Below are 17281 nucleotides of genomic sequence, written 5' to 3'. Positions count from 1 at the left end.
GACATAACTAGTTCTCCCTCCTCCGCTTCTTTTAAAAGAAAGCTTAAAGAATTTCTTCTCTCTAGGTATTAGCTTCTGTAAGGCTGTAATTTTTAACTAACTTATTTAATGTGTGTGTGTGTGTGTGTGTACGTGTGCACGGTCAAAGTTAATTGCCATAAGTCCATATTGTAATTCTAATATAAGATTAGTTATTTTAAGTGAGGAAGCCTGACTTGTCATAAGCCTCGTGGTTTCTTTCAGGGTTTCTCGCCATTTATTTTCTTACATCAATTTTCTTTATTTTTTTTCCATCTGTAAATGTTGTATATGGCAAAATAAATATTGCATTGTATTGTATGTTGGTATTCTTCCTTTACATTCTGGATCGTGGATTTAATTATTTTGACGTATTCAATTTCAGAAAAAAAAGGAGGTGTTAAGTTTCCAATACCCAGGCCCCCTTATGTTTTCGTGTAGAGCAATTGTCAAGGTAATCATGGAGTGATCAGTTTTAAAGCCAGGCAGAATTTCGGGGCTTGTGACATTGCACATTAAGTTCTGACTGATAAGGAAGAAATCTAATCTACATTGTACTTCTGGTCTCTTCCGCCGCCAAGTTTATCTTTGGGTGTCAGGATGCAAGATCCTCCATGGATCTATTGAATCAAAGTTAGCAGAATGCTCATGGATAATTTGAACTGACTTACCATGTGTTTTGGCCAGGCTGCCCTTCTTGTCCTTATCAAGGTTAAGTACCAGGTTGAAATCACCGCCAATTATTAGCTCTTCAGACTGGAAGTCCGAAAGATGGCCGAAGAAATCTCAGAAGAAGCCGGGGTCATCTTTCTTTGGTGAATAGATGGAAGCTAGAGTTATGACTTTTTCTCCGATCTTAAGGTCACAGACAATGAATCTTCCTTTGGGGTCAGCGAAAAGACGGTGAATCTGAAAGCTAAAGTTATAATTAAAGAGAATGGCCACTCCTGTTTTCGTACTTGAGCAACAACTAAAAATTGCCTTATATCCCCACTCCGCTGCCCAGGAATTAATTGTGGTTTGAACACAATGAACTTCTTGCAACAGATAAATCGAATATTTCTTACTTTTAAGCCAATTGAAAATTTCACGCCTTTTTGTTCCTGTCTCCCAAGCCTCTCACGTTAAGAGAGCATATTTTAAGATCCATTTGTAAAGTTAGTCTCAAGTAGGAGAAGAAAACCATTGTGTTTTAACCGTCAGCAAATATGCGGTGAGAAAGGCGCAGCAAGAATTAATTGCATAGGAGCAGACATGTAAATATTGGGAAAACAATCTGCAGGAGGAGCAAAAAAACAAGGATCACGTTGAATAAAATAAGCAACTTTACAAAGTTGAAAGAACTATCTAGTTGAAGAGTTTCCATAATATAAACACAGTACAAAAACATTGCAGTACCTAAAAACATAAACAGAACATAAGCAGGTGTTAAGATGTCTTTTGTTAGACTATTGTCCCAACAGGCTTCTAAGTGTACAAAAATCTTATCTACGCCTGAAAGGTGATTCTCTTGCCCATGAATTTGCTTTATTTTTTAATGAATTATGATTCGAGGTTCATGGAGGTTTATACAGTCCAAAGAACGTTATTTCAGATAATAAGGGACAGATTTGTGGTCATATCTTTGGTTATTTATGAAAATATATCGGCCTTTAACAGTTGCATTTTCGATTCCTTGTTCTTCCCTTGCTCTCACCGTTGCTTTTATTAATGCTTTTCTTTTGACCTGGATTGCTCGAGCGTAATCCTCTGTTATGTAGGCGTAAGCTGGTAGAACGCTTCATCTTACCTCTCTTTGAAAAAACTAAATCTCTGTCCTTGCAGCTTACAAATCGTGCGATTATAGGCCTGCTTCTACTCTCCAGCTTTTTCCCAACCCGATGTACTACATGGAAACGAATGTGAGATACGTGGTATAGTTGCTTGTTTAAAGAAGGTTGCTCTTAGGAGATGTGTAACGCTTCTTTTATCTTGACCTGGAATTTTATGGTCGCATGGTCTATAACTTTGAAACATTCAGCAGAGCAGGAATTGCGGCAAGCCTCGGATTGTTGAAGTGTTGATAGATATGTGAGGTCCTGTCCCTGTTTACGTGTTCGCGATTGCGTGTAGAGAGGTGTCGGCTGGTTTCGCCGACATAGCAAGAATTACAGCTTGCACAGGTAAACTTATAAACAACATTCAAACGAAGTTCAACAGGGACAGGGTCCTTTACACTAAACATATTACTGATCTTGAAGAAAGAAAAGGCTAGCTTAGCATCAAGATCATTACAATAACGTTTAAGTAGCTTGCGTTTAAGTAGCTTGTGCTGAGATAGAGAAGGGCCCAACATAAGGTAATTTGAAAAATCGTGTAGAAATGGAGGGAGGACTAGCAGGTATGTTAGGAAGGGTCTGAGTTTTAGTAATGTACTGCCTGATGACCCTCTCAACGATATGACTGGGGAAAAGGTTTTTACGTAAAATTAATAACAATTTCTTGATATCCTCATGAAAGCCTACCCACGTGTTGTTGATCTCGTATGTTCTGTCGACTAGGGTCCTGATTAAGCCAAGTTTGTAAGAGAATGGGGTAAAACTAAAATAATTAGTTAATAGACCGGTGAAAGTTTTCTTGCAATAGACCTTGGTAACAGGAGAGAGAGGTTGACTGTAACAAAATAGCCAAAGGTAAGAAAGGGGATTTTTTTATCCATCTCTTTTTCCATAGTGAAACGTATGTTGGGATGTCTGTCGTTGATTTAGTCGAAAAACAAAGTAGCATCATGTTCAGTGTCAAACAGACAAGAGACCCTTACTAACATACCTGCTAGTCCTCCCTCCATTTCTACACGATTTTTCAAATTACCTTACGTTGGGCCCTCCTCTATTTCAGTGATACTGCATTACACTCGTCTTAGTCCCCCTGACCGCACGCTGCAGAAAACACTGCAAAAGCCAAGATTTTAGGAGAGAACAATGTCGTATAATAAACACTTTATTAAGTGGAAAGTTATATAATACGGCCGGGAATTCTCACTCGTCAATTTTATTTTTTCTGGCCGAAAGGCTCAAAAAAATAAAAACCTGACTCTTAAACATGCCTAGCCGGATAATACAACTTTCCGCTAAATAACTTCTATGTACATTATAACACATACATCATGTTGTTATCATTAGTTACATTAAACGTTCCTTATATGAACTTTTTCAGGCTTACATCGCCAAAAAGTCTACCATGTTCATTTCCGTCCAAGCCTCTGCTAAAAATAAGACGTTTTTAAAAAAAAATGTTCTCATGAGCATTTCTCCTCTTTGTAGTAGATCAGTTAAAATAGTAATGCACAATTTTCATTTTTGAAATGCAGAGTATGTTGCCTTATTCTATTTTTATTTTCGTTTCTTACCTTATTTCCACAGTAACTGGATGTGTAGATGCCAGTAACTGTAGAAACAGATTTTTTTCGCTTGTGAGTACTCCCTTCCATCTGTGCCCTTCATGAGAAAATACATCACTTGTGAGAGGCTCCTCCCCCGCGTCCACCTGTGCTGTGATGCTGGCGGGGAAATCTTCGAATTTCCAGCAAAAAGAGGCAACTCTGTCGTCTTTGAGTTTGATTGTTTCGGAATCACACTTCTGTAAAAAGGACAATTGGTTTATTGATGTATTGTCTACAGTAATTGTACGTTAGCCTTTTGAAGGCATGTAGTTTTTTGGGAGGAAGCTTATCCATCAGAGTTGCATTCTGCACTCCAATCAACAGTTTGCTATCCACAGAGTGGTGGTTCATATACGGCCCAGTCACAGGTGTCCGCACCCATGCCCAAGCCCAAGAGGTGGACACTTCTTGGAGCAATCTCAATTATGAAGGGACTAAGGTTAGAAGAGGAATGAAAAGGGAAGACCTTCATTTGCACCTTGATGAGCAAGTGTGACACCAGTGGATGGGTGGGGCTCTCCAGCATGTAGTCCAACATGTTCTCGCTACTGGTTTAGGTTACATCATTTAACCTTTTTTTCTTTTTTTGCTCTAAAGGGATTATTTTTTGGAATAAAAATTGCGAAGATGAATATAAAATTTAGAGCCAGGTAACCAGTAGGTGGACGCCAAAATCTAAGCCATCCTGGGTGGCCTGAGTGTTATGCTTATTAAAACTTGGAACTGTAAAACAAAATTTTATTTTTTTAAAGTGGCGTAGAAAATTTAAACAACATTTTGTGGTTACCTTTCCGTGGATCACCTGGCGCAGTTGTTGTATTTCACCTGTCTGGACACTGAAGTGAGACGTTGCAGCTTCCAGTAGATGCTCCGTAATATCTCTGCACTTCATTATACGCTTGCAGCCTGGTACCTGGCTTTCCAGGGCAGTTGTGTAAGTGGAGATTGATGTTGCTCCTAAAATAAATGATACCAAATATTATTCCTCGAACTATGCACACATAAGTGGTTATTAGTTCATGTACAATTCCAGTGAAATAAATCGTTTATCGTATAGAAAGCTCCTGTATCATAATTAATGGTGTTGTCTACTGAATCCTTTCTATTCAAACGAAGCATTTTTTCAATTGATTTCGAGCGACTTTTACACTTGTATGGTACGCATGATCTAATAGCTTACAAATAGAGTTAGTAGTAAGTCAATCCGAGCGTGCACTTTCTCATATATAGGTACTGTCTATAACAACATATTTGTACTCTAAATATTGAAACGCATTTTATATTATTTTAAAGTCCTCTCAAAACAGGTGAATGAACAGATCATTATCAGTAGCTCAACACACTGCGCTAAAAAAAATGGGCGTTTAGATTTAGATAAAAACTGGCTTATGTTATTTTGATCTTCAGCAGAAATGATAAACCAAATGCCATGTATTTATACCCATATGATTACTTAAATTTAGCAGCTTGAGAGCACTTATATTTAGACTCATTAACCGCGCAATTACCTAAAGTCCCCAATTAAAGACCCTGTAAAGTCCGAGAGTTCGAACCTGTAAAGTTAGCATTTTACGGGGTCTTTAAGTACGAACTTGGAGACGCCTTAAAGTCCTTAATTTGAAGCAAAAAAATTCTCTGGTACCCAGGATACCTTTTTGATGGACAACGGCCGGCAATACAGCGCTTTAAAAGTTTAAACGAACTACATTTTCAAGCTATTTGTGCGTGGCCGCACGAGAGAGAAACGCCTGTGGCATCCGGGTAGTGCTGTGATGTTAAGCGGTTGACTTACAATCAACATACCTTGGTAATGCTTTGCTGCAACCTAGCGGGCACTGTACAACTGCGTTTGCACACCATGATGACTGGTGGTGGGGCATTGATTCCCATGTCACAGACTTGTTGCAGTCTGGACATGGGAGCTTTCTTTTTATGTTAAACGCAGCATGAGTTGCCATATCTTCGTGGACTGACATGTGTTGCCAGCCTTCATTCGGGCACTCAATTTGAAGTTTCGGGCAATTGTCAAAGTGCTCAGCCACATTTCCATATAATACATTCCAGTTACAGCCATTTGTTATGCACTGCAAGGGCAATTCTCTTGTGATATTGTCAAGAGCGATGTTTAGACTTAGTGTTTGAGCTTCGATTTCCACCCGGCATATTGGGCATTTCGGGCGGATACATGTGGTGGTAATTAGCTTCTGCATGCAATCCTGACATCCCTGATGGCCACAGTTTAGACTGACTGGCTTTAACATGGTGTTGAAACTATCATACGAAATGTATTGTATTTAATTATTTCTTAGTTAATAATAATCTTTTATTAGAAAGCTTCTATCACGTAACGTGGTTTTCAGAAAAGTCCCATAAAGATTAAATATATAAAAGGTTAAAAAATACAATATACCATCCTCGGAGACCCAGGGGCAGATAGTTGGGTCAAAAGGAAGTCGAAGCGGCTAAGTTTAAAAAAACGAAAGAGCGAGCCCCTGGGATTCTACTCTTAACCGACCAGTTCCAAAACATGTTAAAATCCTTGTCTGTGATATTTTTGTGCCCAATCAGAGTCCAGCCTTTTTCGTGTTACTTTCGTGACTTCTTATTCGAAGGTGTTTGCCTGCAAACTGTTGATCGCCTGTTCGCCATTACTTGTCCGCCTCGTGCAGGACAGTTTCCCTTGATCGAGAAGTACCACTGAAAAGAGACCCATGAAACTGAAGAAATCTCGAAAGTTAGCATGTTTGTAAACCAACCTGAAAAGCATCAACCGAGAAAATCAGACTGTGGACTAATCAAAGGTAAATTCATAACCCTAGAGTACGATAATTTTTGAGTCCGTGCAACTAGGCAATTTTCGTTCGTGTGTCAGCAGAAATACTGGTTCGCTACACCTTTATCGGACGTGGGAATTTGTCCTGCATGGGCTGGACAAGTATGCCGAACGGCTGGCTGGCCGGCTGCAAACAGCCACGCACACAGATTTCGCGCAGAAAGTTAAAGTGAGTAATCGTATTTATTTCTGAGCCCGGTTTCGAAAGTGACCTTCCAGAAGCTTTAAATAGAAATCTCTCATCATTTCCCGAAGTGAAAAGTTTGAAGGCAGAGCAGAGATTAGTGATAGAGAAAGTTGTTCACGGAAGAGATGTTTTCGTTCAGTTACCGACGCTATTCGGGAAGAGCTTGACATTTCAGATCTTGGCCCCTTTGTGCAAATGTCTAAAATCTATGGGCCACAGTTTTCCTCCAAACCGCTTAGTTGTGATCGGCTCTCCGCTTTTATCAATAATGGAAGACCAGGTGAAGTGGCTGAAGTCACTGGATTTTGCAGCTGTATATATTGGAGAAAGCAATGACAAAGACCGTATTAAACATTATTGATGGTCAGAAGGGTTTATGATCAGGGGAATTTCAATTTCGTCTATAGGAGTCCTGAGTCTTTAGCTGGTGACAGTAGTTTCGGGGATATGTTTTCCTGGATATGTTTTCCTGGAGGAATACAGTGATGAGTGATGAATCTGTGATGAGGTGATGTGATGTGATGAGGTGCATACTGTAATTGATTGGTAAGTACACGTTTGTAACAATAATTCTTGGTTAAAATCAGTCCCTCTTTTCCTTCTGGGCAAAACACAATTCCACAGAAACATTGCCTACTATGTGGACACTGCTTTTTCCTGTCCTGTTTGAATCATGCATCTTCTATAAAGAGGAGGGAGACACAGTGGGCAACTCAAACTGGAGGCAATTTTAGTGCAAGCTTGTGTGTTTTGCTTCCTGCCTAAACAGTCCTGAGAGAAAATAGAAATGGCTAATGGTCTTGTAAAATTGTAAATTCAGAGCTGACTCTTTCAAAGCAGGCTCTTGTGACATGCCAGGGTAAAATCTGGCTGGGTTAAATAGGGTGTTATTCATTATTTGCCACCACCAATAACTATATTCTTTTGTTTTGGTCCAAAAAAGTACAGTGTGATTTTAAATCTCTCTTTTTTAAATCAAACTACATATTTTACCTTTTCTCTGAAACAGTATTTACGGTAAATGTATATCAACGAGTCTATCAACAAACAGTTACCAGTATCCATTACATCATCTCATCTATGAATACATTTTATTGAAGTTCCCTAGTCACAAATGAACATTTTATTATCTTTATTCTTTGTTATGGGTGAAAATAATTCAAACAAGAAACCCCGATTTAGAAAGTGGTGTGGTCCCATTGGAAAAATCACATCCCTTTTACCCGCTGTTCCACTTTTAGTGCTTAAAAAGTCAGCAACAGCCACAGCTGTTACAAGAAAGAAGATCATGACACTTCTGAGTTTTAACCATGGAATTGAGATTGTGGCAAATCCTAATAGGAAAAGTGTGAAACTCTTGTGTCCAAAAAGTGACAAATGACACACCTAAAACATTTTCATGGCTGGCCGTAGAAGTGAAAACAAGTGGAATTACTTGCCCAAGAACATTGATTTATTTAAAAAAATTATCAGAGGTGTGACGAAATCTTCAATTTTTTAATGCATACTTTGAGAGATAAATCTTCCTGGCCAAATAGTTCAAGAAAGAAATCAATTAACCAAATCATTGCAATGTACCACAGTGGAACAACCTCTTAGCTCGATTAGCTTCCTATTTCTAAGTGGCTGTGCTCTTTTCCTTAGTAATTTTTCTTTCTTGCATTTATGTTAACACTATACAATTTCTGGGCATGAATAAAGATTGTTGTTGTTGTTGTTATCTTCATTGAAAGATCCCGAAGGCAGTTTGAGAATTGTCATTGCGACAACTGCTTTAGGTATGGGGGTTGACATCAAAGGGCTTCATTGGGTAATAAATTATGGTCCCCGAAATAACATGGAGTCATATCTTCAGGCCTTTGGGAGGGGAGGAAGGGATGGCAAGAATTCAGAAGCGTTGCTCTTGTTTCATGGACACCAGCTTCACCTCTGTGAGCCAGAGACCCTGGACTTTATAAAGTGTGATACCTGTAGGAGGAAGGAAATGTTGGAACAGTTTGATGATACCAGTAGCAATCACGGCATCATACCAAACCATCTATGCTGTTATGGATGTGCCCAGGACTGTCAATGTGGGGAGAGGGAATCCCAGATGGTGAGGGAAGCATGGGTTTTCTGTTGTCAAAGGCCACAGAGCCTAACCACGAAACTTTTACAAAGAGATGTATCAGAGGCTGAAAGGCAAAAGCTAAAAGCACTTATTAATAAATGCCAAGAACAAATCAGACAGGAAATTCAGCAATCCAACCTTAAGCTTCACTGTGTCTATTCCAACATTGACCACCTTACTTGTTTTTCAAATACTCCAATTCAAGAAACCCTGGCTAATTGTGATCACTTGTATTCAGTGGACAACATTTTAAAGACACTCTGTGTCTGGAATACTGACCATGCTTTTGAGATTTTTAGTTGCTTGAAAAGTGTATTTAGCGACCTCCAAGAAGATGACAGTTCTTAATTTTATATGAAAGTTATCTTATAAAATAGTCGTAGTTACTAAAACAAGGAATGACCTAAAATGATCTAAAATGACCTAAAATGATCTAAAATAAATCCAAAATATTCTAAAATGATCTAAATGAAGTGAAACCAAGATAAAATTACGGAATTACAGAACTGAGTGCTTACCAAAAAGGCTGATACAAGGAATCGAAGCTGCTGTGAAGTGCCCGAAAGACCGAAGAAGACTCGAAAAGTGCCGATGGTTGCACATAAGCTGATTCGATGACAAAGTTGCGTAAACAAACCGCACTACTGCGAATCTCTTTTTTTGGTCTGTCCGAAAGACCCCAAAATATCGACACTGACCAATTTTTTTCGGGTTCGTTTTCCGGTCGCACATTAAAAGCCACACGACAAGGCTAAATTCTTGTGTAAACAGTGATAAAACGCTTTTGTAAACAATGTAATTAAAGGCATATAACACAGAGTTAACAAGTCAAGGGTAGCACATGAATAAAGGATAACTCTGTGTCAGTTCCATATAAAATAGCTGCATCAATCAAAACCGCATTGCTGGGCGAATCATAGAACTTCGCTTCGTACCAATCAAAACCGCGTTGCTGAGCGAAACTTGGAACTTCATACCAATCAAAACCACGTTGCTGAGCGAAACTTGGAACTTCGCACCAATCAAAACCACGTTGCTGGGGAAAAACTAGACACTTTGCATCAATCAAAGCCGCGGTTGTGATACAGTAATTATCGGGAATTTCCCTGAAGAAGTCTCTGATACAGACGAAACGCATCGGAAATAAACAAAAAGTATACAACTACAAGAAGTCTTCCGCTGTGCAGCTCACTAGTCTTTGTTATAAAATTAAAAACTATAAAATCATTCTAGGTCATTTTAGGTCATTTTAGATTAATTTTAGATCATTTTAGGTCATTTTAGATCATTTTAGGTCATTCCTTGTTTTAGTAACTACGATAAAATAGTTTATTATGTAGATTAATTCTTTTTGGTGACTCTAAATAATATCTTCAAGTGTTGGCTCTGGAGAAACATCTGTAAAAATACAGTGTTCTGTGTCGCTGCAACTTCTTCTTGACAAGCTTCTGGCAGTCTCTATTTAGCTCTGAACAGTGATGGCATAGGTTTACACAGTGCGATGCCAATGCTTCTGAGATTTGTTGGCAAATCTTAAATAATTGCTTATGATTTGAAGTGCACAGAAACCTAACAAATAAAAAGAAATCAATGATATTGTTATATTATATAGAACTGCACAGAACCTAAATGACAGTACAGGAAATGATAACTTTTATGGTCAAGCAGCTGTTAGAGTGTGCCCTCTTCTCTAAGACCAAAGAAGGTTTTTTTGAAGGCTTGAGTGTTAAAATTGGGTCCACAAAATTGTCAGTGATCATGTTGAAGAGTTGCAGTTTTATCCATATCACAGAAATCTGTCATTAAAGTAAATTTATTTCATAATATGTTTCATAATGATTGCTCTACTTCAAAAACTTTCCAAGATCTTGGAAGGTGAAAAATGTTGGAAGTGGTATACAAATTTTGTGTTGCCATTGCTTTTGATGCTGATAATTAATATTTCCATCAGGCATTTTCATCATGCCAATACCAACATTTAATAAGAATGAACTATATTGTCTGTTGACATGTATAATTTGCATTAAACTGATAGCTGTAATTCACTGATTGCACACACCTTCACACATGTTCCCTGTCCTGAACTTTGCCAGCAGTGGCTGTAACGATATTGATCATATTCTATCTAACGTATCACTTCCGGTCAATATTGACGTCACCTTGTACCATGGTAACGAACCATGCTTTCGGGTTTTATCTTGTATCACTTTACTCGGATTAAACAACGAAGTTCTTCTTTAGCTGCTTGTGATCTGTTTCTCTGTTCTTCTTACGAACACGTTACATGGTGTCAGAAGTGGATTTCTCCTTTCAGAACAATCGCCTGGAATACCTAGTGAAGTTTAAAAGGGACTTAATTCCGTATGGGCGACACAGAAGGAGAATCGCCGCCGGGCTCTCAACAAGCTCCACCAGCCCCGCAAGCACATCAACCATTACCTTCACAATTACTCGCAGCTCCTCAGTTTATTCAGTCAACGATCCCCTTACCGTCCAAACTAGAGTTGAAAGGGAATCTTGCAGTCAATTGGAAATGCTTCAAGAGTCTGTGGCTGAACTATGAGATCGCCTCGCGCCCTCAAACCCAAACAAGTGAGCTTCGTACGGCGACACTGTTGACCTGTATCGGACCTGACATCTTGGAGATAAATGATGGTTTGCCGTTCGCAAATGATGAGGAAAAGACAAACGTGGACAAAGTAATAGAGCTTCTAGAGGCTTACTTCATCGGTGAGACAAATGAAATCTATGAAGCTTATTTGTTCAATCAGAAAGTGCAGGAAGTCGGTGAGTCATTTGATTCATTTCTTACAACCTTACGTTCGCTGGCTAAAACATGCAATTTTGGTAGCATGCTAGATCGAATGATCAGAGACAGAGTTGTCGTAGGTGTCAGAGATAACGCAACTCAGAAAAAACTACTTGCTGAGAACAAACTAACGCTAAACAAGTGCATTGATATTTGCCGTGCGAGCGAAACCACATCAAAACAACTCAGAGATGACTCAGACAGAAGAAGTTACCACAGGGAACCCAAAGTCTAAGAATTTCGCGTCTAAGAAGTTTGCGAATAAAAACAAGGGCAAAAAACTCAGCAGAGTCCAGCGCCCCATGCAAAACAAATCACTACCGCTGATTAGGTGCAACTTCTGTCACAAAACCCACCCTAGAAAAAAGGAACCCTGCCCAGCATGGCAGCGCAAGTGCAGCCAGTGTGGCGGGATGAATCACTTTCCAGTAGCGTGCAGCAGCCTGAAGGCCAGCAAACAGCACAACACTAATCGAGTGCACAGCATAGAGCAGGAATTTCTAGATGGTGGGGCAGATAGTGATGATGATTATCTGTTCAGTATTGAATCTGTTGGCACACTGCATGTCAAGAACAGTCCCAAAAAACTTTATGCTAACATGTGCTTGAGAGATGAAACAGTGCAGTTCCAGTTGGACTGTGGTACAGTCAATATCCTCCCAGCTGATATCTATCAGAAGGTTTACGATGACCCTAACATGACACGCCTTCAGAAAACTCAAACCACGCTAGTCATGTTAAACAAATCTGAGCTGAAACCTTTGGGGTATATCAAGGTAGAAACTCTTAACCCCAAGAATGAACAGTGTTTCCTCACGGAATACACCATCGTCCCTAATGGGCACACAGCGCTCCTAGGTGCCCAGTCAATTCAGCAGTTTGGTCTCATCACTGTGAACACTGACAATATAATGTCTGTTTCTGATGCAATTCCCGCACAGCCTGATGTAGTGAGCGAGTTTGAAGATGTGTTCTCGGGAGAAGGAAAGTTACCGGACAAGCTCCACCTTGAGATTGACAAGTCTGTACCGCCTGTGGTTCTCCCAGTGAGGAAGGTCCCCTTTGCAGTACAGGAACCACTAAGACAGGAACTAGAGCGTCTAGTTACAAAAGGGATCCTAGAACCAGTGGATATATCTACTGACTGGGTTTCATCAATGGTGGTGGTCAAGAAAGCCAACAGGAAGATGAGGCTGTGTATCGACCCAAAATCCCTAAATCAAGCGCTCAGAAGGAACTACTACCCTTTGCCAGTAATTGATGATCTTCTTCCGCAGCTGAGAAATACCAAAGTTTTCAGCGTAGTGGATGCTAAGAACAGTTTCTGGCATGTTAAGCTTGATGAGGAGAGCAGCCTGTTGACTACGTTCGGTACCCCGCGGGGACAATACCGATGAACCCGCATGCCATTTGGAATTCCAGAGAAGACTGGAGCATGCACTAGAAGGTCTAGACGGAGTGAAGCCCATATTCGATGATATTCTCATCTTTGGTGCAGGACAAACGCCAGCCGAAGCACTGTCTGACCATGATATAAAGCAGAGAGCACTGTTCGAGCATTGTCGCACTAAAGGCATTAAGCTGAACAAAGAAAAGCTAAAGCTCCGCCTTCCAGAAGTGAAGTTCATGGGACATGTGATATGTGAAGATGGACTAAAACCAGACCCAGACAAGGTGCAAGGTATCAGGGAGATGCCAACTCCGACCAGCAAGCAAGATGTCAAGAGACTTCTGGGCATGGTTAACTACTTGCAGAAATTCATGCCTAACTTATCTGAGGCAACTGCCCCAATGAGAGATCTCCTGAAAGAAACGAACCAGTTCCATTGGGATGAGCAAGTGCAGGGACGCAGCTTCGAACAGCTCAAGGAAATACTTACTGCCGCTCCTGTACTTAATTTCTTTGATCCAACTGCTGATGTAGAGCTACAGTGTGATGCATCTGAAAGAGGACTGGGTGCCTGTCTTATGCAGGGAGGCCAACCTGTGGCCTATGCTTCACGGTCTTTGACTGATACAGAGGCTAACTATGCGCAGATAGAAAAGGAAATGCTGGCAATCCTATTCGGAGTAAAGCGGTTTGAGCAATGTGTGTATTAGTCAGGATGTTAAGTGAAACAATTGTGCGTTTTATGATAAAAGCATGAAACTTGGCACATCTGCAGACCTTTGGGGTCTTAGCAATAATAGATATAGAGGCATTCATGAAAAGTCCTCTAAGATGAGCAAATTGGAGTTTATTAAAATTGCTGAGTCAGCATTTTTTCTCCTTTTTTTTTTTATGCAGATTATTGTCTCAATTTACTCTGAGCACCACACAGGATCCTTTGTTAATCTTAGAAGTGTTCAGAAAAGTTATATTTAACCAAGCAACCGCTGAGTGCTATGTCAACTAACAAAAGTGTAGTATTTTTCTTTCCAACTGGCATAGTACTTTTCTGGTTTCAAGTAAATTTTCATTGGCACATTAAAGTACTTCAGGACAGTCCTTCAAAAAATCATAAGAAACTGACATTGGTGAGAACTCATTCCTGTTGCTAGTAATTTCTTCAGTACAGACCTTAATCCTAACCGGTTTGCTTTTTTGAGAAAGACTAAGTCCTAAATATAGAGCTGGAGGTCTGGAACCAAATTCAGCAGACTGTAATGGCGGCGCCCGTGCATAAACATCAGAAGTCAGCTATTATACAGACATTCTAGATATGGAATAAGTTTTTACTTGCAGAAACCATCTAGTTACGATCAAGAGGTATGTTTTGGATTATGAAAAGATTCAATATCTCCAGGTGAACATTTTTTAGTCTTAATTCACCGTAACATTATTTTAGGTCAAATTAAGTCATCTTCATGGCAAAAGTTGTCACAGTCATTAACCCCTGTGAAGGGTCCTGGTCCCCCGGAAATACAAAGCCTCCAAGAGAAATATGTTGGGAGTCGTGTGTCCTCTGCAGAATGACAACAAGTGAACCTCTCGTCTGTCCAGCAAATTCAAAACGAAATGATTTTGGAGCAGGTTACAAGACTGTTGCCCTTGACCTTGCCCGATTACAAGAGCTAAATGAGAATCCTTTTGGTTTTGATATAAGTGAACTTGATAGTGGGGTTGGCATCGAATTAACTCTAAGAGCTAATAACGCTTGCTGGCACAAGTCATGTAGAAATAAAGTAAACAGCACTGAAATCAAAAGAATTGCCAAACGAAAAAGGGACAATAAAGATGACTCAAGCAAACCAAGTCCCGTAAAAACAAGACGTTCAGTTGGAGAGAACGTTGATAAAAATGTTGAGCAGTGCCTGTTTTGTGATGAAGCTGATGGTGATCTACACAGAGCTTCGACTATAGAAATCGATAACAAGGTAAGAAAGTATGCCACTGAGCTTCACGACAGGAAGTTACTATCTAAGTTAGCCAGTGGTGACATGGTGGCCATAGATGCAGCCTATCATACCAAATGCCTGGTTGCATTCTACAATCGAGCAAGGCAGAAGTATAGCAAAGAAAATGCTGAGGATGAGTCAGTTGGCCGCCTGAATGCCATTGCTTTTGCGCAACTTGTTTCCTACATGGAGGGCTTTAGAGAATGTGACGAGACAGTCCCAGTTTTTACTCTAGCTGACCTTAGTAAAATGTACTCTAGCATATTAGAAGACCTAGGAGTCCATCAAGCAGCCCGGGTGCATACCACTCGACTCAGGGAGAAGCTAGAGTCAGAGATACCAGACCTAATGTCTTACAAACAGGGACGAGACATTATATTAGCATTTGACCAACACATGGGAGATGTAATTATGAAGGCGTGTGAGCGAGACAACGATACAGAGGCCCTTCTTCTTGCTCGAGCAGCACAGATAATAAGGAGGGACATTTTTTCTCATCACAGCCAATTATTTGATGGTACTTTTCCCAGTGATTGTCAGGCCAAAAGTGTGCCTGTTTCTTTAAGAGCACTTGTTGGCATGATCATTGATGGGCCGTGTTGTAAGAAAGAAGATTATTTTGATGATCAGTCAACAACCACTGCTAGTCTCTCTATCTCTCAGCTGATAAGCTTCAACTGTGTAAAGAAGCGTAGTACGAGAAACGAAGACCAATTGAAGCCAGTGATTCGTCACAACAGGGAACGTGAGACGCCTCTCCCTTTATATGTTGGCCTAAAAATTCATGCTGAGACTAGGAACAAGGGCTTGATAGATACAATGTGCAAGGCGGGGCTATCCATTTCGTATGATCGTGTAATGTCAATCTCAACGGATGCCGCAAACAGTGTCTGCAGTCGTTTTGAACAAGATGGCGTGGTTTGTCCTCCAAAGTTACGCGACAACCTCTTTACAACTGGCGCTTTAGATAACATTGACCACAACCCTAGCGCAACTACGGCAAAAGACTCCTTTCATGGCACAGCGATATCCTTGGTGCAGCACCCTACTAATGGTAACTTTGGAAATGAGCGAAGTAGAAATGTAATAGACGGAAGCTTTTCTCACCAGAGACATATTAAAGAGCTACCAAACGCTTACAAGAATGTGCCACCTGTCGCACTCAACACTAATAATCCAGTCATTCCCAAAATGATTGGACCGGTTTTACCACCAGCAAATGAAAATGTATCATCGCTTTCCAAAGAGCTTGACTGGCTTAACCAAGTTAAGTCTCTCTACGGTAAAGAAAAGTTGGAAAATGAAGAGTTCCTTTCTTGGGCTGCATTCCATGCCTCACTTCAATCCTCACCAGTGCAGCAGGTTGATATAGTGGCACTTTTACCACTGTTTTTGGAAAACGCGCATTCTGCTGCAATGGTTCGACATGGTATGAATGTGGTTAATGATGTAGTTCAACATTTAAATCCAGGTCAGACGCCAGTCATTGCCATGGACCAACCATTGTTTGCCCTTGCTAAACTGTTACAGTGGAACATGCCTGAAACACATGGAGAAGACCGATATGTTGTCATGTTTGGCGGGCTACATATAGAGATGAGCGGCTTTAAGATCTTAGGTGACCTGCTGGATGGAAGTGGATGGGTGAGTGCACTAGTAAATGCAGATATAGCAACCCCTGGTACAGCTGAATCATTTTTGAAAGTAAGTCACCTTGCTAGAACAAGACGAGCACATGAAATTACAGCCGCATCTTTGTATGTTTTACAGCAGTTGGCATATGAGGACTACAAAAGTATCTTGCTAGTATCCGAAGAACCCTTGGAATTTGATGCATGGTGCACAAAAATGGCTTCCACCCAGCCCCAGTTTTCATTTTGGTCTCAGGTGCTTGAGTTAGAAATTCTTGTTCTTGAAATGGTGAGGGCAATAAGAGAGGGGAACTTCAGCTCATATGTAGAATCAATCGCTGCTCTAGTGCCGTGGATGTTTGCCTTAGATCATATAAACTATGCAAGGTGGCTTTCAGTCCACGTACGAGACATGGTAACACTTCCGACGTCTCACCCAAGTGTGTACCAGAAGTTTACCAACGGTGCTTTTGTTGTTCGCAAGTCAAGTCATGCATTCTCTGCAATAGCTCTGGATCACGCACACGAACAAGAAAATGCATCTATCAAGGGCGAAGGTGGTGCTGTTGGATTAACCGAAAACCCAAGTGCTTTGCGACGGTGGATGATTGGAGGGCCAGAGATTGCGAGGATGGTAGGGGAGTATGAAGAGCAACTGAATTCAACGAAGCAGCGCTCTGTGAAACACCACGAACAAGTTCCGTCAGTGCAAAAAAATTTTTTGAAGAATGTGAAGGATCTTGTGAACACAATAGAAGAGGTGGGAAATCCCTTCCAAGAGGATAGCGGTGATCTGCTTGCCCTTGATACCAAAGATATTATGCCTAAAGAGGTGGTGGAATCTGTGAACAAAATCCAAAAACTGGGCCAGGATCAGTACAAAGCATTCGTCAA

At 40.5% G+C, this 17281-nt stretch overlaps 2 protein-coding genes and 1 pseudogene across 2 annotated transcripts; 1 reads left to right on the top strand and 2 right to left on the bottom strand.

Annotated features, from left to right (window-relative positions):
- Positions 1-3249: 3249 nt before the first annotated feature.
- Positions 3250-4392, bottom strand: LOC146487612 (uncharacterized). The gene is made up of 2 exons (XM_085128683.1): positions 4227-4392; positions 3250-3636 (listed from the first exon to the last, which is right to left on the bottom strand). Exons 1-2 carry the CDS (start codon positions 4329-4331, stop codon positions 3403-3405), a joined length of 339 nt encoding a protein of 112 aa, XP_084984809.1. The 5' UTR covers positions 4332-4392; the 3' UTR covers positions 3250-3402.
- An 822-nt stretch (positions 4393-5214) lies between these two features.
- LOC146487611 (TNF receptor-associated factor 3-like) lies at positions 5215-5700 on the bottom strand. The gene has a single exon (XM_085129205.1). It carries the CDS (start codon positions 5698-5700, stop codon positions 5215-5217), a length of 486 nt encoding a protein of 161 aa, XP_084985331.1.
- A 5232-nt stretch (positions 5701-10932) lies between these two features.
- LOC146487610 (uncharacterized) lies at positions 10933-13478 on the top strand (annotated as a pseudogene).
- The last annotated feature ends 3803 nt before the right edge of the window (positions 13479-17281 follow it).

This window comes from Pavona decussata, unplaced genomic scaffold (assembly GCF_977016875.1).
Source record: "Pavona decussata unplaced genomic scaffold, jaPavDecu1.1 SCAFFOLD_14, whole genome shotgun sequence".
NCBI classification, from domain to species: domain Eukaryota; kingdom Metazoa; phylum Cnidaria; class Anthozoa; order Scleractinia; family Agariciidae; genus Pavona; species Pavona decussata.
The sequence above is the reverse complement of the archived record's forward strand: the minus strand, read 5'-3'. Positions and strand labels throughout refer to the sequence as shown.

Coding starts and splice junctions, on each gene's coding strand:
- LOC146487612 (XM_085128683.1), bottom strand. CDS start 4,331: ATGAAGTGCAGAGATATTACGGAGCATCTACTGGAAGCTGCAACGTCT. Junction 3,637..4,226: donor GCCAGGTGATCCACGGAAAG/GTAACCACAAAA, acceptor TCCTTTTTACAG/AAGTGTGATTCCGAAACAAT.
- LOC146487611 (XM_085129205.1), bottom strand. CDS start 5,700: ATGTTAAAGCCAGTCAGTCTAAACTGTGGCCATCAGGGATGTCAGGAT.